This window comes from Dipodomys ordii, unplaced genomic scaffold, assembly GCF_000151885.1.
Source record: "Dipodomys ordii isolate 6190 unplaced genomic scaffold, Dord_2.0 Scaffold135, whole genome shotgun sequence".
NCBI lineage: Eukaryota > Metazoa > Chordata > Mammalia > Rodentia > Heteromyidae > Dipodomys > Dipodomys ordii.
In genome coordinates, this window is record NW_012267351.1 from 2,311,291 (window position 1) to 2,335,778 (window position 24,488).

The 24,488-nt window shown below is 54.4% G+C and overlaps 1 protein-coding gene across 1 annotated transcript in view; it reads left to right on the forward strand.

Annotated features, from left to right (window-relative positions):
• The window catches only part of Tbc1d9b (TBC1 domain family, member 9B (with GRAM domain)), a 42,935-nt gene that overhangs the window by 17,678 nt on the left and 769 nt on the right, over window positions 1-24,488 (forward strand). The window contains exons 3-22 of the mRNA XM_013030884.1: window positions 389-507; window positions 6,774-7,002; window positions 7,791-8,049; window positions 9,347-9,554; window positions 11,282-11,494; window positions 12,609-12,770; window positions 13,468-13,618; window positions 14,202-14,416; window positions 16,218-16,335; window positions 16,938-17,223; window positions 17,871-18,000; window positions 18,116-18,214; window positions 19,070-19,138; window positions 20,281-20,521; window positions 20,826-20,891; window positions 21,907-21,978; window positions 22,217-22,267; window positions 23,886-24,030; window positions 24,087-24,204; window positions 24,305-24,421. Coding sequence (XP_012886338.1) covers window positions 389-507; window positions 6,774-7,002; window positions 7,791-8,049; window positions 9,347-9,554; window positions 11,282-11,494; window positions 12,609-12,770; window positions 13,468-13,618; window positions 14,202-14,416; window positions 16,218-16,335; window positions 16,938-17,223; window positions 17,871-18,000; window positions 18,116-18,214; window positions 19,070-19,138; window positions 20,281-20,521; window positions 20,826-20,891; window positions 21,907-21,978; window positions 22,217-22,267; window positions 23,886-24,030; window positions 24,087-24,204; window positions 24,305-24,421 — 3,068 coding nt within the window. The remainder of the gene's footprint in view (window positions 1-388; window positions 508-6,773; window positions 7,003-7,790; window positions 8,050-9,346; window positions 9,555-11,281; window positions 11,495-12,608; window positions 12,771-13,467; window positions 13,619-14,201; window positions 14,417-16,217; window positions 16,336-16,937; window positions 17,224-17,870; window positions 18,001-18,115; window positions 18,215-19,069; window positions 19,139-20,280; window positions 20,522-20,825; window positions 20,892-21,906; window positions 21,979-22,216; window positions 22,268-23,885; window positions 24,031-24,086; window positions 24,205-24,304; window positions 24,422-24,488) is intronic.

Below are 24,488 nucleotides of genomic sequence, written 5' to 3' on the forward strand. Positions count from 1 at the left end.
GTGGGGCTTGAACTCTGGGCCTGGGCGCTGTCCCTCAGCTCTTCAGCTCAAGGCGAGCGCTCTACCACTTGAGCCACAGCGCCACTTCCGGTTTTCTGAGTGGTTTATTGGAGCTAAGAGTCTGGTGGACTTTCCTGCCTGGGTGGGCTGTGAACCGCGATCCTCAGATCTCAGCCTCCTGAGTAGCTGGGATGACAGGCGTGAGCCACCAGCGCCCGGCCCATTTGTCACTTTCATTATATATACATGGGACGTTTCAGCAGAAGATGAATGAGCAGCTGGGAGAGGGTGGTCACAGGAAGGTACCGAGTAAAGTTGCCCCTTTTAATCTCCCTAACTTGAGTTTAAGACCTGGTGATTTAATGATTTTTCTTTACCAAACTTCTAGGTTCTTCCCGCAAAGAGATCACAAAACACTGGGAATGGCTGGAAACCAACTTGCTTCAGACACTGTCCATCTTTGACAGCGAAGAGGATATTACCACATTCGTTAAGGGCAAGATCCATGTAAGGCTGCGCCCGTTACCAACCCTCCTCCCCACCGACCGCATTGTGCACGCCGTGGCCTCTGCGTCTGTGGGTGCAAGCAACCACGAGGGAAAACATTTCGGGGAAAATGGATATCTCTCCTGAACTGTATATAGACTTTCCTCTTGTCGCCATTCTCCAAACAATGCATATAATAATGATTGCCACACATGGATACCAGAAGTATCCCAGAGATGACTGAGGTTTGCAGGAAGACAGGCTTAGGTTATCTGCAGAACGTGTTGTAGTAAGGACTCGAGCATGGGAGATTGTGGTATTGGAGGGAGGAGGAGGGCGGCTCCTGGAACCAATGGAATTTGCAGGCAAATTCCAAGTGCTGCCTGTCTTCCCTTATTTCCTCCCCCACAGCACAGTGAAGATTTTATTCCCATTTCACAGAGATAGAAACTAAAGTGTCTGCTCGCATTCTGCTAAGATAAAGGGGCGGTTGAGTCTACTGCCCACTGCTGGAGGTTGAATTTTGAATGTTTCGCAAAGGCCATGGGTTGAAGGCTAATACACCCCATTTTCTTTCTCCGTTCATCGGTTCAGGGTCGTGTGGGCTGACTCCATAGCTTAGCTGTTGTGAATAGTGCCGCCATAGACTGTTGTTCTTTGTTTTTGTCAGTCATGGGACTTGAACTCAGAGCCTGGGTGCTGTTCCTGAGCTTTTTGACTCAAGGCTAGCACTCTACCTTTGAGCCACAGCTCCACTTCCAGTTTTTGAGTGGTTCATTGGAGATAAGAGTCCCATGGAAACTTTTCTGCCCAGGCTGGATTCAAATCAGATCTCAGCCTCGTAAGTGGCTAGGATTATAGGCATGAGCTACTGGCACCCAGCATACCTTAGACTATTGTATCCTGACTATATCCCTTTAACTATATGCCCAAGAGTTGGATTATTGTAGTGCTATTCTTTTTTTTTTTTTTGTCGGTCGTGGGGCTTGAACTCTGGGCCTGGGCGCTATCCCTCAGCTCTTCAGCTCAAGGCTAGCGCTCTACCACTTGAGCTACAGCGCCACTTCCGGTTTTTTTCTTTTTGCTTATGTGGTGCTGGGGAATCGAACCCAGGGCCTCATGCATGCAAGGCAAGTGCTCTACCACTGAGCCACCTTCCCAGCCCCAAGTTTAGCTTTTTTATCTCTTGGTATATTCTGGTTATTAGTCCATTGTCAGATGTATAGCAGGTGAGGTTTTCTCTGTAGGCTGTCTCCATTCTGATTCCTTTGCTATACAGAAGCTTTTAGTCCTGTCAGTCCTTATGGGCTGTGCTATTGGAATCCTGTTTGTGAAGTTGCCTGTGCCTATATCGTCCAGTGTTTTTCCTATGTTTTATAGTGTTGACTATCGCTTTCATTATGTAGCAGTATGTTTGTAGAGCCCCTTCTTGGTGTAGCCAGCCACTCAATCGAGTCCAATTGAAGCTTAGAGTTCATTCCTTGTCAAGTGCCTTCAAACAATATGCAGCTGTGTAACTGTGTTTGTAGTGCTTGGCTAACGGAGGAAGACGGTGGAAATAATGAGGTATTCTGAGGTTTGTTTTTATAATAAGACCCATTCTACTTAAAAGGCACATAGCTTTTACCCAGTGATTCCACCCTCGTGGTTTTCCTGTGGTGCATTTCTGTGTGCAGAATGGCCTGCGCTCATGGCCTGTAGCACTTAGCGCAGAGGCAGTGCAAACAGTGCGTCCTGGTCCTGAGCCGAGAGATGACGCTGCCCGGTTACTACAGGAGAGCAGCTACGCCCGCACCGCCCGTACGCTTACTCTGCTAAGCGCTTACTTCCAGGGGACTTAGTCAGAGGTGGTAAACTTTCCAGAGTGCTTTACAGCCATCAAAATAATGATGATGGACATCATGACTATCTCTAGACTCGTTTCCTCTCTGGGAGATGATTAATGTTCTCCTGAGCATTAATGCGAACATATGTGTGTGTTTTCTTTCTGTTAGGTTATTAAGTTAGATTCCTGTGAAGAGTGTTGCTGGGTTTGGGCAGGGCCTTGTATAACTTTTTAGACCTGGGCAGACAGGACCAATATTCTCAGCTCGTCTGAGAATATTGGGGTTCAAAATGGGATCTGTGTTGTCTTCTAGTTTCAGGAAAAACAGGCAAAATGAGAGGGAAGACTTACTCTTCTAGCTAGCAAACGGGGTAGTGGTGATGATGATGATGATGATGGCATTATTAAATGCCTCCTGTGTGAGAGGCCTCAAACAGACATCAGCAGAACAGTAAAGTTCTAAATGACTCCTGAGCCACAGAGGAAATGGTGTATTCGTCCACCTTTCACTGTTGTAACAAATACCAGAGATAATCAGCTTAGGAAGAGATAAGGTTTATTTTGCTAGCCCGTGAACAGTCGTCCTTGTTGCTGTGGGCCTGTGTCAGCTCCTGGGTGAGAGTACACATCAGAACACGTGCTCACCTCGTGGCCAGGTCAGAGAGGAAGGGGCTGGACTCCCAGTTTCCTCCCTGGGAGGCTTGTCCCTAGTGGCTGGAAGACAGCACCCTCCGGCTCATCCCACAGTGCCGTGCTGAGGACACACGTCGTGCTGGCATGACTTAACACATGGTCCTTTGGGGACACTTGAGATCCAAACTATAGCCAGTGGGAATTAGGAAATCAAGACCCAAGTGAACACTGGAGTTCTAGTTGTTGTTTTTATTGTTGTTGTTGTTAGTGAGTCTTGATCTCTGGGACTGGGTGCTGTCCCTGAGCTCTTCAGTTCAAGGCGAGTGCTCTACCACTTGAGCCACAGCGCCACTTCTGGTTTTCTGGTGGTAAGTTGAAGAGTCTCAGGGATGTTCCTGCCCAGGCTGGCTTTGAAATGAGATCCTCAGATCTCAGCCTCCTGAGTAGCTCAGATGACAGGTGTGAGCCACCTGCCCACCCGCGCCCAGTGCCCTGCAAAGATTGCATGAAAAAGAATGAAATGACCAGCAAAGTGCCCAACCCAGGAAGTTAGAAAAAGAATTCTAGAGAAACCAGGAAATTAGACAGAAGGAAATGGCAAAAGGCCAAGGTTAATTCCTTAGAAAACAAAGGAACACTGGAGAAGAGTGACAGACTAAAAAAGAGAAGCAAACCTGTGGCCAAAGTGACCCCAGACAGAAGGCAGAGAGAGACCTGCCAGGAACCACCTGCCCATGAGACGTGAAGAGCGCTCACATAAACGCAGGGCTCCTGCCTCCTCCTGCCTGCCTTCCTTCCCTCCCTCTCTCCCTTCTTCCCTCCCTCCTTCCCTATTTCTCTCTTTTTCTTCCTTTCTTCCTTTCTTTCTTTCTTTTTTCCTTCCTTCCTGCCTTCTTTTTCTTTCTTCTCTATTTTCTTTCTTTCTCTATTGAAGAAGGTTCTGGGATCTGAACTCAGAGCTTCATGCTTTTAATCAGCTTTATTTACTACAGCTGGTGCTTTTCCACTTGAGCCATGCCCCTGTCTAGCATTTTGCTAGTTAACTGGAGATAGAATCTCTCAGACTTTTCTGCCTAGGCTGGCTTCAAACTACAATCCTCATATCTCAGTCTACTAAATAGAATAAAGTGTTGTGTTTTTTTTGTTTGTTTTTAATGTGAGAGAGAATGCCACAGCAGCTTCTAAGCTGTGTAGTTCTGGTGGCAACTTTTTTAGACCGATGTGTGATATACTAGTTCCAGTTACTAGTGCCATACACATTGGTGGCTTCAAACAATACAAATGAGGCTGGAGGTTTAGCTTGATGAGAGTGTTTGCCTAGCATGTGCACGGCCCTGGGTTTGATCCCTATCACCTCCTAGAAATGACTCTTACAGTGTCTGAGGTCAGAAGTCTAGTTGGACTGAAATCAGGGTGTTGGTTGGGTTGTATTACTTCTAGAAGCTCTAAGGAGAATCTGTTTCCTTTCCCAGCTTCTTTTTTGTTGTTGTTGGTCATGGGACTCGAACTCAGGGCCTGGGTGCTGTCCTTGAGTTCTGCTCAAAGCTAGCGCTCTGCCACTTTGAGCCACAGCTCCACTTCCAGCTTTTGAGTGGCTAATTGGAGATAAGAGTTTCACAGGGATTTTTCTGCCCTGACTGGCTTCAAACCAAGATCCTTAGATCTCAGCCTTCTGAGTAGCTAGGATTACAGATGTTGGCCACGGGCACATGGCTTTTCCTAGCTTCTTAAAGGCCACTTTTAATACTTGGTTCTTAGCTCTCCTTCCTCTTCAGTGCCAACAGCAAACCCTCTTCAAGTCTGCCATTCTCTCCTGCTCCCCTCCTGTTGTCTCGTGTGACTCTGTCCCTCTTCCCTCCCTGTTTATAAAGACACTTGTGGTCTCATGAGGGTCACCAGATGATCCGGAGTCCTCTAACCTCACAGTCCAATCTTGTAACCACATCGGCAAAGCCCCCTCCCCTTTGCTGTGTAAGGTTGCCTGTTGCTAGGTTTTGAGCATTGGGGAGGCAGTATCCTTGGCCTTCCACACAACATAACAGCCTTAAATTGAGGCTGGGAAAGAAACCAAAACCGTGAATATGCACTCTGCTTATTTAAAATCAGCCATTTCAAATCGCTTTCCGATCTTTAGAGCTGCCTTCTGTCTTCAACCCTGTGGGCTGACTAAGCCCATCCCTGAGACCAGTGCTCCCAAGAAGCAGCTGCGTGGTCTGAAGGCTGAGGCCGGGGAGTCTTGGGAGGATTGTGGGGGGGCTGTAGTCAGCTCCTCTGCTCCCCGCTGCTCACCAGTCTCCCAGGTGCGGTGGAGGGAGGGGGGAGGGGGGGCCAGGGCACTGCCACTGCCCCTGGACGCCCAGAAAAGTGGCCTGCAGGCAGTACTGCTCGCGACAGCCGCCTGCCTCGGGCCTGGTTTTTAGCAAGGGCTGGCGCAGTGCCCGCTGCCCGGGGCCGCCGTGGCTTTCTGCAGGCAGGGCACTGTGGGCCAGCTTTCCATTGTCTAATGAGGTGTCTATCTTGGCTCACCATTGTGGAGGTCCAGTCTAAGGGTGGATAAAGAAAAAGAGATTTATTCAGCCCATAGTTCTGGAGGTCTGAGGCGAGGGCATCCCTGCTACTCAGTGAACCCATGAGGATCTCACGAGGGGAGACAGCACGCGAGCGCGCGTCTCTCTCATAAAAGCATGAATGCCGTCGTGGGGTTGGGCGTGGCTCTGTGATGGTGAAGCCTGTGAGTGCCCCATGGAGATACCAGCCACAGGAGTGGGGGTCCAGGGTGGCAACAGGAGGCGGGACTCCCGGTGGGGGCGGGGCGGGGGGGGTCAGGGCAGAGCATCTTCCAAGATACAGTGAGAAAAAGCAGAGAACAGAACAGGGCCACGGAGAACTCCATTTGGGCAGAGAAAGGAGGAAATAGCAGTTTTCCCATAGACGTGCACAAGTGTGCGTGCATCTGGAGGGAAATTAGGAAAGAAAACACAGAAGGCAGGAGGGAGGGCCCCTCTCCACCAAATACATAGTCCTGCTACACGTGAATATTCTTCATCCCACAAAGCTTGAGACCAGTGTTTAGGACTGGGGATTACCATAGGCTTTTGAATTATTTGCACATTCATGACTTATCTTTTTTTTTTTCTTTTTGTCGGTCGTGGGGCTTGAACTCTGGGCCTGGGTGCTCTCCCTCAGCACTTCAGCTCAAGGCAAGCGCTCTACCACTTGAGCTACAGCGCTACTTCCAGTTTTCTGGAGATAAGAGTTTCACAGACTTTCCTGCCCAGGCTGGCTTTGAACCGCAATCCTCAGATCTCAGCCTCCTGAGTAGCTAGGATTACAGGCATGAGCCACCAGCGCCCAGCTTGACTTATCTTGAGAACGAGACAAAATCCTATGCACAGAATTCATTCATGTTTTATAAATACTGAGGTCACTTTACATTTTGACTGTAGTGCTGGAAAAGTGTCAGATTCAGGAGAAATTGAATTTGTGCATGTTCAAATTAGTGTGCTTAGTATGTATTTGCATTTTTTTTACCATTTTTATGGGTTATATGTTAGAACCATTTTACCTGAAACTAAGAGGTCTATTTGAAAAAGTAGCTGCCCAGAGCCAGTGGTGCCAGTACCCGCAGGCATTTCAGGAACGTGCTCCGTCACAGGCAGCTCTGTCACTCACGTGTCTGCTCCGAAAACCAGCAGAGCCAGAGCGGGGCACTTCCTTTCCCAGAACCACTGCCCAGAGTTCCCCAGGCCTCTGCTCCTGCCTTTGGCCCACCCAGGAACAAGGCCTGCGGAGCCTAGATCTCAATGTTCCCTCCACCCCCGCCCCCCAGGGCATCATTGCAGAAGAGAACAAGAACCTGCAACCCCAGGGAGATGAGGACCCTGGAAAGTTCAAGGAGGCAGAGCTGAAGATGAGGAAGCAGTTCGGGATGCCGGAGGGCGAGAAGCTGGTCAACTACTACTCCTGCAGCTACTGGAAGGGCCGCGTGCCCAGGCAGGGCTGGCTCTACCTGACCGTCAACCACCTGTGCTTCTACTCCTTCCTGCTGGGAAAAGAAGGTGAGCCCCCTCCACCCCCAGCTCCTCCCTTGCTCCTTCCCTTGACCCTGCCGCTAGAGCAGCATTGCCTCTCCACACTGCCAGCCTTCCTGGTGGGTCCCCAGATACCACATCCACACTAGCTCCCAGAGGGGTCTCCCCAAAGCCCATGTGCAACCTGCACAGCCCAGGAACGCCCAGGCATCTGTCTGCTCTTGAGGGACTCTTCTCATGCCCACTAATGAGATTCAAACATAGTAGCCCTCTTTCCTGGCCTCCTGGTTTCTGTCAGAGTTGGAGTTTCCCAGGGCACACATCTTTGTCAAGTGCTTCTAGTGATGCAGTGCTCCTGACCTCCTGCTCCCTGCAGGCTGCACTAGCACCTGCTCCCCCCACTGCAGGACCTCCCTTGGAAAGCACTGCGGCCTCTAGTGCTTCCGGTAGTCAGACATCATCCCCCTTCCCCAAGCCGGGCTCCCTCCGCGCTCCTGTGCAGACTCCCCTCACCCTCCTGCTCAGATGTTGTCACTCAGCCCCACCTGGTTCACCCCTGAGCATTTGTTCCCTACACCCTCAGCCATTTTGGGGGGCACACAGATCCAGCACAGTTGGTCAGGGCGGCGGCTGAGACACCAATCGCCTAGTCCCTCCTTATGAAGCATGACCCAGCATAATCAGTCAGTCACCAGGCAGGTCCATAAATGGCGTCCCAGAGGCGGGCACTCCAGGTAGGTCCTGGGTGTGGTGGAAGTCAGGACCCTCGTGCTGCCAGACTGATGGGTGGTGCATCTTTCCCCACCGGCCTCCAGTGAGCCTCGTGGTTCAGTGGGTGGACGTCATTCGGCTAGAGAAGAATGCCACTCTGCTCTTCCCCGAGAGCATCCGTGTGGACACCCGGGACCGGGAGCTCTTCTTCTCCATGTTCCTCAACATCGGCGAGACCTTCAAGCTCATGGAACAGCTGGCCAACCTGGCCATGCGGCAGCTGCTAGACAGCGAGGGCTTCCTGGAGGACAAGGCCCTGCCCAGGCCCATCCGGCCACACAGGAACATCTCAGCTCTGAAGCGGTAGGTTGTCCTCCTGGCAGGGGACTAGAGCCAGATCCCCCGACCCTGGCTGACACGGGTAGGCCTGGAGAATGTCTCATGTCCAGCCTTCGTAGGCCCCCACCTGAGGCTGCGGCCAGGAAACAGAGCATCGCAGTAGTGCATTGGAGGCACTAGTGATCGCTGATGTGGAGGAAGGCCCCCCTCACGGCCCTAGGGTGGAAGATACTCTGACCGTCCCTGCCGCACAAGTGGTAGAGGTCCTTCTGGGTGTGAGCTCTCCGTCAGAGCGCTCTGAGGTCTCCAGGTGCTGCATCTGGAAGGCTTCAGTGAATCTGGACACAGGGTGCACATCTCCATCGTACTGCGATGGACCTCTGGGGGCCCCGGCAGCCGCAAGCCACGACCTCAGGTCTGAAGCCAGCAGTGAGGAGGAGACAGGCCGTGTGCAAGCTGAGGTCATCGCCCCGCTGCTCGTGGGAGCGGTAGATGGAATTGCACGGTGGTGGCCAGTCCCTCCTGGTCCCTGCTGGTCACTGCTGTTTAAGCCCCAAGATGGTAGCCTCACGCCCACAAGTATAGCCAAGACCTCAGAAGTGCACTGGGCCCCTCAGCCAGGGCACACAAGACACGCTGTATTCATACTGTGTGCAGAGACCTTCCAGCCAGGCTGTTGCCTGGATTGCACCCACAGACCTTCCTCTGGGCCCACAGTGCACCTCTGGTCCAGAAGGCTGTCACTTTCCTGATGCAGTGACAATGGTCTTCAGAACCTTCCAGAAAAAAAAAAAAAATCAGGGCTGGACCATGGTGGTGCCCAGCACTGCCAGATGGGGGCATGGATTTTAGGCCCTGGTCAGGGCATTGGCAGCCCTAGGAGGCGGGAGTTTCTTTGGGAGAAGGGAAGCTGTGTTTGTATGGTAGAACCATCAAGGACGCAGTGGTCACAGGTCATCTCCCACAGACATGAGACATGCATAAGTATTTCGGTTAAGCAGTGGCCACTACTCATGCCTGCTGGATGTCAGGGTGGGGTTGGCAGCGTGGGAGCTGTGCACACTGGCTGCCCTTCAGTACCTGAGGGCAGATCACTGCTGATCCTCGTTTTGAATCGGTCAAGTTATGGACACGTTACATGCATCCACTTCACTGCCGGCCTTAGGAATAGCCCTCATTTTTCTTAGTCATTTAAAATTGCATCTTTTCTTGAACTGTAAAATCCCCAGATGCAGCTTGCTTGCTGGAAGTCTAAAACATGGGCTCCTAGAAGTATGTGGACCCCTGACTCCTGTCCACCTGGCTCCCACTGTTTCCTCAGAGACCTGGATGCCCGCGCCAAGAATGAGTGCTACAGAGCCACATTCCGGCTACCCCAAGATGAGCGGCTGGACGGCCACACGGGCTGCACCCTGTGGACGCCGTTCAACAAGCTGCACATCCCTGGGCAGATGTTCATCTCCAACAACTACATCTGCTTTGCCAGCAAGGAGGAGGACGCGTGCCACCTCATCATACCCCTGAGGGAGGTAAGCATCCCACTCCAGCCGAGGGGGCTCAGACAGCTCAGTGACCAGGCCCGTGCTCTGTGGCCCAGCTCTGCAGTTGGTCACCTTGCAGGCTGATCTAGGGGCATCTGCCCCTCCTGTCCCTCCCAGGCATCCATTCACTCAGCAGCTGAGTGAGCCTAGTGGGCCTTGGCTATCCCTTCCAGTCACGCTGTTCCGTGCTCGCCATGGAATTTGGGCCCTGCCATCTGCCCAGGTGGAGGCGGAGTCATCCTTGATTCCGCATCCTAACCATAGACATCCTGTCAGCCCTCTCTCCAGAGCTCGGCCTTCCTCCCCGGGCCTACCACCTAGGACAAAGCAGGCCACCCCAGGAATCCAAATCTCACCTGATCCCTTTACGACACATCTCCACAATCGTAAGCAAGATTCTGAATGTCAGCCAGAAGCCGGACGCAGGGGGCATATGCTTATAATTGTAGATACTCGAGAGTCTGAGGTCTGGAGGATTGCAGTTCACAGCCAACCCAGGCAGAAATGTCCACAAGACTCCTCTCCAATTAACCAGCAAGAAGGTGGACTAGAGACATGGCTCACGTGGTAGTGTGCCAGATAAGCAAGTGTGAGGCCCTGAGTTGAACTCCACTGCCACCAAAAAAGATAAAATAGAGCATCGTGTCACCCTACCTAGTTCCTCCAGCGTCTTCTTGTGGTTAAAAGAATCCCCAAGTGCCTCCCTGTAACCTGTGAGGCCTGTGGAGAGCCATGCTCACACTCACACATGCATCCTGCCCATGCACACACAGTCACACGGAGTACACACTCCATACTTACACTGTACACACACCTCCCCACACATGCACACACATACATACGGGCTACACATAGACCTGCTTTCACACATACACACCACACAAACCTGCTTCCATCCACATGCAAATACACATGTTACACACACCATACACATAGACTTCTATGTGCATGTGTACACACATACATTCACATGTGCATACCACGTCACACTGTATCTATCATATGGAGTTGCACACGTGTATTCACGAGTTCACATATACACACCACAGTAAGTGCTGTACCTGCTCACATTACCCCCATACACACACATCCCGCCCTGTGGAGTACGCTCCATCAGTCCCAGCTTCTACAAACTTCCTCTCTCCAGCCATTCTCACTCCCAGTGGTTCGTGCCTCTGTCCCCAGCTCTCCCCCAGCTCCTCAGCAGTTTCCTCAGCTGAACCAGGTGCGGCTCAATCACTGCCTCTCCCCAGGCACAGTCTAGTGACCTGTGTATCCATTGCCTGCACTCCTCTAGACCAGGCTCCTCAGAGCTGCCCACTTCAAACCTGTGCTGTGTCCCTCAACCTCTCCCACTCACTGACCGAGCTTTGGGACCAGCTGTGAGGGAATGCTCCTGAAACGAGCTCCTTACATGAGGGACTCGGGACAGGAGTCGCTGGTGGGCCTTGGATGAGCCAGCTGCACGTTGTACAGCCTCGCCTCAGCAAGGCCCTGCAAAGACCATCCAGCTCATCCCTAGCAACAGGTGAAAAGAGACTGAGATGCACCAGCGCCTCACCCTAGGCCGCACAGAAGAGGTAGCCCCAGGATGTGGATCTAGTGGAGCCACTCTGGACTGTCAGAGGACAGCCCTAGGCCCCTCACGGTCACAGGCACCCCCAGACGTACCTCCCAAGATGCAAAGGCACAAGAGACTGCTTTAACCTTCTCAGGTGACCATTGTTGAAAAAGCGGACAGCTCCAGCGTCCTGCCCAGCCCTCTGTCCATCAGCACCAAGAGCAAAATGACCTTCCTGTTTGCCAACCTGAAAGACCGTGACTTCTTAGTTCAGAGGATCTCCGACTTCCTCCAGAAAACACCGTCCAAGCAGCCGGGCAACAGCATCGGAGGGAGGAAATCCAGTGTTGTGGATCTTCCCCCAGAGGTGAGGGAGGGGAGGGGAGGAGGGAGGGCCCTGGGGAACAACTGGGGAGGGATGTGGGCCAAGCTCCTGCAGTCAGTTTCCTCCCTGCCACTGTTGGTGTGCTGAATCCAATGTGGAAGCTGGAAAGAGCTCCTGGGAGGGCAGGGTGAACTCTGAGCCCAGCCCCACGCTCCCACGCACACCGCCTCTTACTCACCCCTCCCCCACTCCCGTCCCACCCACCCCTTCCCACATCCTTCTCTTTTATTTATTTATTTTGGTGCCGGTCCTGGGGCTTGAACATAGGGCCTGGGCATTGTTTCAGAGCTCTTTTGCTCTTTACCACTTGAGCCGTAGCTCCGCTTCTGACTTTCTTTGGTGGTTAATTGGAGATAAGAGTTTCATGGACTTTCCTGCCCAGATGGGCTTCAAACTGCGATCCTTAGATCTCAGCCTCCTGAGTGGCCAGGATTACAGGCATGAGCCACCAGCACCAGGCCCTTCTCACTCTTTTCCAGCCCACTGCAAGGCCCATTCTCCATGAGAAACCATGGCTACACCATCCATAAAGTTCCTTGATCAACTTCTACACTGAGCAAGGGCCACCGTGTTGAGGCCTACCATTATTATAGAACAGACTTACCACTTAATATCTCCAAGTAATTGTATCGCTGTGCCTGGGTAACCTTGGGAATGACTTCTAGGAACCCCCTTTGATCCCCAAGTCCAGGACACTCAAGTCCCTCATATAAAGTGTCATAGTAGTATTTGTATATAACCTCTGCACATTCTCACACCCTCTGGTGCGTGCGCGCGCGCGCGCGTGTGTGTGTGTGTGTGTGTGTGTGTGTGTAGTGCGCTTTGAATTTAGGTCCTCACATTCTTGCTTACTTTTTTAACTCAAGGCTGGCACTCTACCACTTGAGCCATGCCTCCACTTTTGTTTTATTTTTTGATGGTTAATTAGAGATAAGAGTCTCATGGAACTTTCCTGCCCAGGCTGGCTTCTGACCTCACTCCTCAGATCTCAGCCTCCTGTGTAGCAGGGATTATAGGTGTGAGTCACCAGCGCATCAGGGACCCCTTGCACAGCACAAGTTGTTGGGTGCATTCCCTCCCCTGTTTTATTTTCTAGTCTCTCCCAGCTCCTCAGGAAGTGTCAGAACTGCCCACCAGCCCGTCCTCTCCCCTCGGCAGCCAGCCAAGCGTCAGTGCTCAGGAAGTGCCAACTGCTTCCCAGGGCCTGCTGAAAGTCTTCCAGAAGAACTCACCCATGGAGGACCTTGGAGCCAAGGGGGTAAGCCAGGGGCAGAGGCTTTCAGCTGCAAGAGCACAGAGCTGAGTCCTGGGAGGAAGGCTGGAGCCGCCTCTGGGTTTGTGCCCTCCTGGGTCGCACTGGCAGCATGAGGTGGACCTGGCACTCCTGCGGGGACAGCCACCCTGCCTGACCCGGGCAGCCCCTCAGGAGGGGCTGTGGACCTCTGAAGAGAAGAGCCTGCTGCTGGCGCCGAGCTCATCTTCCAACTGTAGTAGGGTGCGCAGGTGCAGCCTGGGCTTTGCCTGTGTCTTTTTGTTGGTGGTGGTGTTTGACGTTGTTGTTGTTGTTGTTTGGTCAGTCATGGGGCTTGAACTCTGGGCCTGGGCACTATTTCTCAGCTCTTCAGCTCAAGGCTAGCACTCTACCATTTGAGCCACAGCACCACTTCCAATTTTTTTTGAGTGGCTTATTGGAGCTAAGAGTCTCACAGGGCTGGCTTTGAACTGCGATCCTCAGATCGCAGCCTGCTGAGTAGCTAGGATTACCGGCGTGAGCCACTGGAGCCCCGCTTGCCCGTGTCTCGTAATTGCTTTGACATGCAAGCTTGCTGGCAGCGCTCCAGGTGATTTGCACAGGAGCCTCTCGCCTTGCACAGAGCCGGAGAGAGTTTTGTCAGCTGGCCTCAGCACTCAGGCAGTCTTCAGCCTCCCTGTGTCCATGTTTCCTTTTCCCCCAGGCCAAGGAGAAGATGAAAGAGGAATCATGGAACATCCACTTCTTCGAGTACGGGCGTGGCATGTGCATGTACCGCACGGCCAAAACGCGGGAGCTGGTCCTGAAGGGCATCCCTGAGAGTCTCCGGGGAGAGCTTTGGCTCCTCTTCTCTGGTGAGCATGGCCCATTATCCCAGCCTCGACTTTCACCCCAAGGCTTTTCACCCTGCTGAGCAGGGTGTGCAGCTGCCTAGTGCACTGTGTGGTTGGCATGCCCAAGGCCTGGATCTGATCCTTGACCAGACCTAAGAAACGTTCTCATGGACTCTTTCATCAGCCCCGAGCTTCCTCCTGAAGTCACCAGAAAGGGCAGGGTGTCAGCCCCTCCCCAGAGCAGGGCATGGGGACCCCAGTCCAAACAAGCAGGTATGAGGGAGGGCACTGTGGGTAGGAGGCCCTCATCTACCCGCAGCGGGAGGAGAGAAGCTCCACTTGATGCCTCCTTTCCTCAAGACAGGCTCTCAGTGTCACAGCTTAGCGCGTCTCCGCGTGTGACGGGCAAGTCTGCCACTGAACTCGGATGGAATGGCCGCTCCTAGGGAGCTTCTGCCTCACCCCCATCATAGAGCCAAGTGCACCTCTCCTCTGGGGGGCGTTCCTGTCTCCCGTCTCCCCTGTTCCTGCCTCCCGTCTCCCCTGTTCCTGCCTCCCCCGTGGTGGGAGGAAGAAGAGAGACAACGGCACTGTGTCTCCCTAGGGGCCTGGAACGAGATGGTGACCCATCCCGGCTACTACGCTGAGCTGGTGGAGAAGTCCACTGGGAAGTACAGCCTGGCCACGGAGGAGATTGAGCGTGACCTCCATCGCTCCATGCCCGAGCACCCTGCCTTCCAGAACGAGCTGGGCATCGCCGCCCTCCGGCGGGTTCTCACCGCCTATGCTTTCCGAAACCCCACCATCGGCTACTGCCAGGTAAAGTGGCCCAGCAGACACCCAGAAACTCCCGGAGCAGGGCCTGCAGCCTGGGCCTGTGTGGTGACCTCGCACAGCTGACCGCAGAAGACATCCATTACAAACTGCATTCATTCCTCCCGTCAGCCCTGGGCCATGTATTAAGTTAGCTCCTGTGTGCATCCAGCCTGAGTCTTAGCAGCAGTTGATTTTTACCAAGTTCAATGGCATTCACACTGCTGGACAGCCATCACACACTGTCAGCCATGGAAGTTCCAGCATCTTCCCTGAGCGAGAGGCTCCCCTTAAACAGTAACTCTCCATTCCCGCCCGCCAGCCCCTGGCAACCTCTGCCTAGGTACTTCTTAAAAGTGGAGTCGTGTAGTTTGTGTTATTTGTGTCTGGCTTTTCTCCTCACATGCTGTCTTCAAGACTCAGCCATGTTGTAAATTGTGTCAGACTTTCCTGAATGATATTTCACTCTAAGTACAGACCACCTTGTGTTTATCTGCTGACAGCACACTTGGTTTGGCTATTGTGAGTACTGACTGCTGCTATGAACCTGGATGTCCAGATCTCTCGGAGTCTGCTCGAGTTGGTGTGGGTGTGTGCCGGCAGCGAGAAGGAGGAGCGTGCCATTGTGTGCTCCCTCCAGCGTCCACCAGGATCCCCTGCCCCACGTCCCCACTCAGTCTGTTATGTTGGCTTTTTTTTTTCCCCACTTTTTGACATTTTGGTTTATTTTTCTTTTTTTAATTTTTTTTATTGTGAAAATACTGTACAGAGGAGTTACAATTACATGGGCAAGATAACGAGTTCATTTCTTTTTTTTTTTTTTTTGGTCAGTCGTGGGCTTGAACTCTGGGCTTTGGCGCTGTCCCTGCACTCTTCAGCTCAAGGCGAGCGCTCTACCACTTGAGCCACAGCGCCACTTTCGGTTTTCTAGTGGTTTATTGGAGATAAGAGTCTCACAGACTTCTCCTGCCTGGGCTGGCTTTGAACCACGATCCTCAGATCTCAGCCTCCTGAATAGCTAGGATTACAGGCGTGAGCCACCAGCGCCCGGCTTGAGTTCATTTCTTATCAAGCATTATTGCGTCCTCTTTGTTTCCCCTTCCCATCCCTTCCCATCCTCCCCCCACCATCCTTTCCACCACCCCCACCACCCCTACCCCGTTATGTTGTTTTTTACAGACATGCAGGTATTTTACAATGGTGCGGATCTGGCGGTAGTTTTGATCTGCAATTCTGGCAGCTTCTTCGGTCATTAAATGTAGTTGACATCTTCCCAGCCAGGTCAAATGGCTTTCTGTTGGCCTTGACTTGTATCTGGATTTCTAGGAAACCAGGTCCCACTCACATGTGTTACCAGGTCATGGGCGGGGGGTGGGGGGGGCACTGTGCCCACTGGAAATAGATTTTACAAGTGGCTTGCCACCTTGGAAGCTTCTTCCCATGAGCGGCTGAGGCCGCTCGCAGTTCCTCTGCAGCCTTGTGCAGCGCCTAGCCCCGCACCTCCCTTTCCAGCAGCTCTGTCACCGCTTCGTTGTCCTCCACCCCACGGAAGTGTTAGTCACTCACGCTAAGGGGAGGCGCTTCCCCAGCCTTCTGACCCAGGGTGAAGAGCTCTCCCACTGTTTCTGTCAGATGGATTACCTGTAATTTGTCTCTTGGTAAATTCCCACATTGGGCAGGAGTAGTTTGTCACTGCGGGATGCTGGGCCCTCCGGAAGGGCGGGCCGGCCTCTGCGTGGGGAGGAAAGAGCTTGACTGGGTGGACAGCAGTGCGACCCTTTCCCCTCGCCCCTCGCCGCGTCTGCAGGCCATGAACATCGTGACCTCGGTGCTCCTGCTGTACGGCAGTGAGGAGGAAGCCTTCTGGCTGCTGGTGGCCCTCTGCGAGCGCATGCTGCCCGACTACTACAACACCAGAGTGGTGGGTGAGTGTCCAGGCTGCTGCTGGCTCCCTGTGGGCTAGTGCCTCTCTCTAGCCAGCCTCCGTGCCAAGCACTTCCAGCCATCCTGCAGTTAGAAAGCTGAGAAACGATCACAGCCAGACAGCGGCCAGCCAGCCCAGGCCCCGCCCCACCCAGCCAGCGTCTGCCTCAGCCCACACTGCTGTTGGGTTTTGGTTTTTCTTTGCCAGTCCTGGGGCTTGCACTCTGGGCCTGGGCGCTGTCCCTGAGCTGCTTTTGCTCAAGGCCAGCACTCTACCACTTGAGCCACAGCGCCACTTCTGGCCTCTTCTGTGTATGTGGTACTGAAGAATGGAACCCAGGGCTTCATGCACGCTAGGCAAGCACGCTACCACTAGGCCACCTTCCCAGCCCACTGTGATTTTACTTTTTGAGTAAATTCACAAAAGGGTTTCACTGCAGCAAGTCAGATTATGAGTGCAGTGCATCTTGATCTTCCCCCTCGCCCCTACACACCCCTCCCTTCAGCCCTCTATAAGTAGAACTGGCAAGTTGAGGCTCCCTGACCCCAGACTGTAGGGCTCCACATAGAGAGGCCTGGCTGAGGCCTCCTGTCTCCTCCACAGGAGCCCTGGTGGACCAAGGCATCTTTGAAGAGCTCACCAGAGACCTCCTGCCCCGGCTGTCCGAGAAGATGCAGGATCTGGGGGTGATCTCCAGCATCTCGCTCTCCTGGTTCCTGACCCTCTTCCTCAGCGTCATGCCCTTCGAGAGCGCCGTGGTCATCGTCGACTGCTTCTTCTACGAGGGTATCAAGGTGATCCTGCAGGTGGCCTTGGCCGTGCTGGACGCCAACATGGAGCAGCTGCTGGGCTGCAGTGACGAGGGCGAGGCCATGACTGTGCTGGGCAGGTGACTGCTGGCCTTCTCACGCTGCAGGGGCTGCAGCAGAGCCCACCCCTCACCCGCCCTCCAGTGACCAGGCCCACCCAGCACCAGCCTGGAGCTGGGCCCAGAGACACACCACGGGCAGGAGAGGGCACCTGTGGTGGGAACCCTACGGCGGGCAGGGGCACCTGCCTCACCGGGCTGGAGCCGTTGCTTAGATGTGCGATCAGATCCAGTCAGTGTGGGCAGTGCTGGCCCTCTCTTACTCCGCCAAGCTGCCCTGCTTGTCTCCTGCCAGGCTGAGCACTGCTACTCCCCCCCCCCTCCCGCCAGTGGGTGTTAGCACCAGACTCGCCAGAGCAGCAAAGTGAGCCCATAACCAGCTGCTAGTGAGGAAGGCTTACGCTCACCCCAATCTCTGCCTCCTCCCTACAGCCCAGCTCTCATAGATTGCCCCTGAGCTCCAGCCTTTGCCTTCACCCCAGCTACTTCAACAGAGGCCTGGGGAGGCCTCTCCCTGGGCTCAGGCCTCCAATGGGAGAGGGACGGAGCTCAGCTTGCAGGGGCCCTGCCCTCCTGGACTCCCCAGGCCCCAGCACAGTCTCAGAGCTGCAGGCGAGATTCCTGGGTGGGTGGGGGGGGGTCTCGACTTCTGTCTGTAATCTTCACAGGTACCTGGATAATGTGGTGAACAAGCAGAGCATTTCTCCTCCTATTCCACACCTCCATGCCCTGTTGACCAGCGGAGACGACCCTCCTGCCCAAGTGGACATCTTTGACCTCCTCAAAGTGTCCTATGAGGTGGGCCTCTAGCCGTGTTTTGGCCAGGCCCCTTCCTCTGATGGCCACAAGAGGGCCCCGGGGGAGGGTCTCTGACCCGGGCCCTGGGCCTCACCCATTCATCTTTGGCCCACAGAAGTTCAGCAGCCTGAGGGCCGACGACATCGAGCAAATGCGGTTTAAGCAGAGGCTGAAAGTGATCCAGTCCTTGGAGGACACAGCCAAGAGGAGTGTGGTATGGGCCCAGGCGGAGCAAGGCGGGGTCTCAGGGCTGGCCCAGCGGGGCTGCTGTGTCTCCAGCCCCTTTCTGGACGGGCACAGATCCCCATGGGCTCCCTGTCCCTTGTGCTGTCTTGGCACCTGTGCCATGGCTAGGATGCCAGGAGGGACCAGAATCAGGAGTGGGGATTTGACTAGATCGGGCAGAGGCTGGCCACTTCCTTCTGCTCATGGCTGGTTGGTAGGAAGTGTCTTTCCCACCCCATTCCCAGCCCAGCCTCGCCATACATTCCCTACCTTGGGGAGTGTCATCAGTTTCTCTGCCACCGCACACCTCTACCAGAACCTCTGCGGGCCAGGCCACCCTCACCGCCACGTGCTGCGGGACCTGCTCACGGTCTCTGCCCCTACAAAGATGGGACAACTTGGTTTGCCTGTGTATTCCCACCCCCTCCAAGGGCGCAGCATTCACAGCTAATTGAAGTGAAGAGAGCCCTGACTGGCAGATTCTAGGACTCTTCCAGAAAGCCAGTACTGGGCCTGGCAGCTATCCAGATAGCAGATGCTAAATGATCAGCCATCCCCACCCTCATCCCTGACTGGGCCTTTAAGAGAGAGTCTCCCAAAGCTGCCTCTTCCAACTCCCCCCCCCCCCAGGAAGGGGCTCAGGGCGTGGGAGCTAATGCAGCCAGTGGTGAGGCTGCACCCACTCTTCTGAATGGGGCCAACCCATCTCCGGGGCATGGCCACCATGACATCGAGAAGCTCCTTGATGCCTTCCCCTTCCACTTGAGTCTTGCAGAGACTGCGCCTGTCTCTTCCGTAGCAGGAGCTGGGGGTCTGCCCGTGCAGCTGTGTCTCTCCCTTACAGGTCCGAGCCATACCCGGGGACATTGGTTTCTCAATTGAAGAGCTGGAGGACCTTTACATGGTGTTTAAGGTACAGCCGGGAGTGAGGGTGGGACCAGCACCCCATCCTAGTCCCCTGAACCCATTCTTACCCCCAATTTCCTTCCAAAGGAGAAATATACTTTAAAGCATGATCAGTTGTACCACATGTGGTACAGTTGAGTCTTAGAGTTTAGATGGAACTCTTTTGAGGTTGGACTCAGGCCCAACCAGCTACTGCTAGGTGGCTCCTAGCTACTCAGGAAGAAAAGTCTGTGAGACTCTGCCTCCGATTAACCAGCTCAAGTAGCAGATCCAACCAGGAACAAAAAAGCAAAGTGAACGCCAGGCGCCCGTGGCTCACACCTGTAATCCTAGCTACTCACAAGGCTGAGGTCTGAGGATGATGGTTCAAAGCTAGCCTGGGCAGGAAAGTCTGAAACTTCGTTGTTGTTGTTCTTGTTATTGTTGGTTGTGGGGCTTGAACTCTGGGCCTGGGCTCAAACTCCAGTGTGGGGACCCATGCATGTGTGCGCACACACAGAGTAAAGAGTAGAAAATCCACTCAAAGCCAGTCCCTAGTGGCTCATACCTGTATTTTTTTTTATTTTTAATTTTTTGTCAGTTGTAGGGCTTGAACTTGGCCTGGGTGCTCTCCCTTGAGAGTGATCAAGGCAAGCGCTCTACCACTTTGAGCCACAGCTCCACTTCTGGTTTTCTTGTGATTAATTGGAGATAAGAATCTCACGGACTTTTCTGCCTGTGCTAGTTTTGAACTATGAGCCCCAGACCTCAGCCTCCTGAGTAGCTAGAATTACAGGTGCGAGCCACCAGTGCCGGGCTCACACCTGTAATCTTAACAATCTTAACTACTGAGGAGGCTGAGATCTGAAGATTGAGGTTCTAAGCCAGCCTAAGCAAGAAAATCAAAGATTCTTATCTCCAATGAACCACTAAAAAGCTGGCAGTAAGGCTGGCCACCAGTGGCTAGAGCCCTAGCCTTGAGCACAAAAGCTTAGGAACAACACCGAGGCCCTGAGTTTAAGCCCCAGTACTGATACCACCAAAAAGAAAAGAAAGTCCATTCAAGTCAACTTACGCAGAAATGCATCCAGCGCTGAACTGAAAGGTGTAGGAATGCACCGCTTCCGGCCCAGCCCAAGAGGCCGTCTCACGGGCCTCTGTCCTCTGCAGGCCAAGCACCTGGCGAGCCAGTACTGGGGCAGTGGTCGCCCTGCCGCAGTCCGCCGGGACCCCAGCCTGCCCTACCTGGAGCAGTACAGGATCGACGCCAGCCAGTTTCGAGACCTCTTCGCCAGCCTGACGCCCTGGGCGTGCGGCTCCCACCTGCCCGTGCTGGCGGGCCGCATGTTCCGGCTCCTGGACCAAAACAAGGACTCGCTGATCAACTTCAAGGAGTTCGTGACAGGGATGAGTGAGTGCCTCTCCAGCCTGCCAGGAAGCTTTGCAGACGCTAGCCAGACGCCTGTCCTGCGGCAGCCAGCACAGGGGCCGCGAGCTCTTGGCCCGTGACGAGGAGAGAGCAGTTGACCCACGAGGGGCTGCCCTCCATCCCTCAGTCCAGGGCTGCTGCCCCCAGAGCAGGGTCCTGGGAAAGCAAGAGGCCTAAGGCTCATCAGGCAACCCAGCCGGGAAGCCTCCCACTGGAACCGGGGGGAGGGAGTGCTGGGTTTTGGAGCCTTCTTGCCAGCGCCCCTCCGCCCTGCCCTGCCCCACAGGCGGGATGTACCACGGGGACCTCACCGAGAAGCTCAAGGTGCTCTACAAGCTGCACCTGCCCCCAGGTGAGCCTTGGCCTCCACTCCAGGGTTGGAGGTTAGCATCTAGGGGGTGCGGAGGCTCAGGCCTCTGTAGGATGGTTGGGCCCTGAAGCAGCCACATGGAAGCCCCCTAGTCCAGTATGGAGGCGCAGGGAGCAAAGTCCCGGAGCCGAGCACTGGGCCGTGGCAGGGAAGGGATGTGGAGAGACAGAGCCGGCCACACCCCAGACGCCGGGGCCAGGAAGGAGAACACGAGTGGAGAGGCCTGTGGGAAACCGAGTCACCGCATTCATGAGTTTGATCTTACATTTCTCAAGGACTCCTGTTTGTCCCCAGAGTGTCAGCCTGGGGCAAACCAAAGCCACCTGAGCATCCTGTCACGCGGCCTCGAGGCACCAGTCCCTCAGGGGTGCTGCAGCCTACTGGCCACCGTGGACAAAAGATTTCCTGTTGAGCTGGTGGCTCACGCCTGTAACCCTAGCTACTCAGGAGGCTGAGCTCTGAGGATCGAGGTTCAAAGCCAGCCCGGGCAGGAAAGTCCATGAGACTTTTAGCTCCAATAAACCACTCAGAAAAAAAATTGGAGGTGGTGCTGTGGCTCAAGTGGTAGAGCGCTCGCCTTGAGCTGGAGAGCTGAGGGATAGTGCCCAGGCCCAGAGTTCAAGCCCAGGCCTGGGGAGGGGCAAGGCCCAGGGGGTGGGGAGGGGAAGGGGAGAAACACCACAGACCAGAGAGAAGCCCCTGCAGCCAGCTCCCACTGGGGGTGGCCAGTGCTCAGCCTTCTAGGTGAGGATGGCCACTTGCAGAATCCACTAAGGAAGGTTCTGCCATTTCCTCGGGAGGAAACAGACGCAGGCAGGCACAGAGCGTGTAACAGCCCTGAGGAGGCCGAGGCCAGAGGCTCTCTCTGAGCAGTCCAGCCCGGCCTGTTACCAGGCATCATCAACCGTGGCGCTGGGCCTGGTGGAGACTCCGGGTCTGCTCCGAGCAAGGGTCACGCTGCCTTCTGCGGCGCTCACCTTTCTGCCTCTTCAAACAGCTCTCAGCCCAGAGGAGGCCGAGTCAGCGCTGGAGGCCACACATTACTTCACGGAGGACAGCTCCTCAGAGGGTAAGCCACCCCTGCCACCGCACCCCCCCAGCTCCCCAGGGGGTCCCGTAGGTGGCCAGCCAGGTGCTTGGGCTCAGGGAGCATGCCTCAAAGGGGTGCTCCCCAGAAGGCCCCGTCCGCAGTTCCTGGGCCGACTTGGTCCCTGCGCGTGTTCTCAATTCCTGTTTCTCTGCGTCTCTGTCTCCTCGGACCTCGGCTTCTCTTCCCTCTGCCCTCTGCACCTCCTCTGCTGCCCCAGCGTCTCCTCTGGCCTCAGATCTGGATCTTTTCCTGCCCTGGGAGGTTCAAGGTCAGTCCCCGCTGGGTGGGTGCTCTCCTCCCAATCCTTGGAGGCCCAGAAACTATGTAGAAGGACCTTGCCACACAACTGACCAAAAAAAATCATAAAAAGGCTGGCTGGGTCCCAGTGACTCATGCCCTTCATCCTCACTACTCAGAAGACTGAGATCGGGAAGATCATGACTCAAAACCAGACCAGGAAAAGTCTTCTCGACTCCATTTCCAATTAATTAGCCAAAAAAAAAAAGCCAGGTTCAAGTGGTACAGTGCCAGCCAAGTAAGAAAGCTGGGTGACAGCAACAAGGCCCTGAATTCAATCCCTAGAACAGACAAAAGGAAAAACAGCTCCTTGGGAACCTCTGAGCCGGGGAGGGACGCTGTAGGCCCTGGGATCCGCCAGGCTAGCTCATCACTGTGATAAACCTACAAACGTGGGGCTGGGAAGTTGGCTCAGTGGTAGAGTGCTTGCATTGCATGCCTGAGGCCCTGGGTTCGATTCCTCAGCACCACATAAGCAAAAAGAAAAAAACCGGAAGTGGCGCTGTGGCTCAAGTGGTAGAGTGCTAGCCTTGAGCTGAAGAGCTGAGGGACAGCGCCCAGGCCCAGAGTTGAGATTGACTACAGAAATTTCACAGTATTGTGAGATAGTGATACTTAGTTAAAGTCACAAACACATTTTAATCTTCACAAGGCAAATTGTCGTTACCATGGTCTATAATATTTGTGAGTTCTATGAGCTTTGACAGTACAACCATTTCTTCCACATTGAGTGATATGTTTCTTTCCTTTTGCTTAGTGTTAGCTGTTCCCTCTTTCCCTCGCATTCCCTCCCTCCCTCTCTCCCTCCTTCCCTCCCGTCACTGCTTGCTTAGTTTTCATCAATGTCCAGTGCAGCTGATGGGCCCCTCTGTTGTATGTTTTCCCCTGTTTCCCTCCAGTTCTGTGCCCTCCTCCTGGCTTCCCTTAGGTGTGCATGTACCACATATGTGGTCAAGAACATGGAGTCAGAAATGATAGGCAAACTGAGTGGAGAGCCTCTGTTTCTTGAGTCCTGTTTACTTTGTCCTATTGTAAGAGCCTGTCTTAAAACGTTTTTTTTTTTTTTTTTAATAAAAAGTGCTGGCGGTGTGTCTCAGGTGGTAGAACCCCTGGAGGTGGTCTCAGCAAGCACAAAGTCCTGAGTCCAGCCCCAGTCCAGTTGTTTTGAAGCATTGTATTTTTTTGGGGGGGGGTCTGGTCATGAGACCTGAACTCTGGGCCTGGGCGCTGTCCCTGAGCTCTTCAGCTCAAGGCTAGTGCTCTACCACTTGAGCCACAACGCCACTTCTGGCTTTTTTCTTTTTGCTTATATGGTGCTAAGGAATCGAACCCAGAACCTCAGGCATGCAAGGCAAGCACTCTACCACTGAGCCACCTTCCCAGCCCAGCACTGTATTTTTTGTAATGGGAAGTGATTCAGGGCATCTTGTTCTGCTCTGTTTCTGTGTGTGAGCTTGTCCCCTGGCAGTGAGCTTTGCTTTGAAGAAATGACTAGCTCTCCCTTACCAGGGGCAGCGGCGCCGGGGGCCGGCGAGGTTTGTGGTGGGGGGATTTCCCCACTGGTTCTCTTGGTTTCTCTCATTGTCCAGAAGCACTATCACAGGAAGAGCAAGAAGGCTGTGCAAATGAGGACATCCAAGAAAAAAGAGGAGGTACGGGAGGGATCCCATGGTCACCCCTGGTTCATTGCAACCCCTCCCAGACGGTGGGGGAGCCCTCGGCCACCAGCACGTGCCCTTCCCTAGGCCCCCAATGCCAGGGCTGCGGCGGACCCTCCCAGAAACGACCCTCTCTTCCCTGTCAGAGAAGGGGACCAGCCCGCCCGACTACCGCCACTATCTGCGGATGTGGGCCAAGGAGAAGGAGGCTCAGAAGGAGACGATTAAGGATCTGCCTAAAATGAACCAGGTAGGCCGGGCCAGAGCCGGCGGGGACACCCCGGGGCCTCGGGGGCCGGGAGGGGACGGCGCCCCGCGAGCCTCCGCCCGTCCGCCTGCCCTCCGCCCAGGAGCAGTTCATCGAGCTGTGCAAGACCCTGTACAACATGTTCAGCGAGGACCCCGCCGAGCAGGAGCTGTACCACGCCATCGCCACGGTGGCCAGCCTCCTGCTCCGCATCGGCGAGGTGGGCAAGAGGTTCTCGGGCCCGGCCGGCCGGAAGCCCCCCCGGGAGGGGCCCCGCGGCCAGGGCC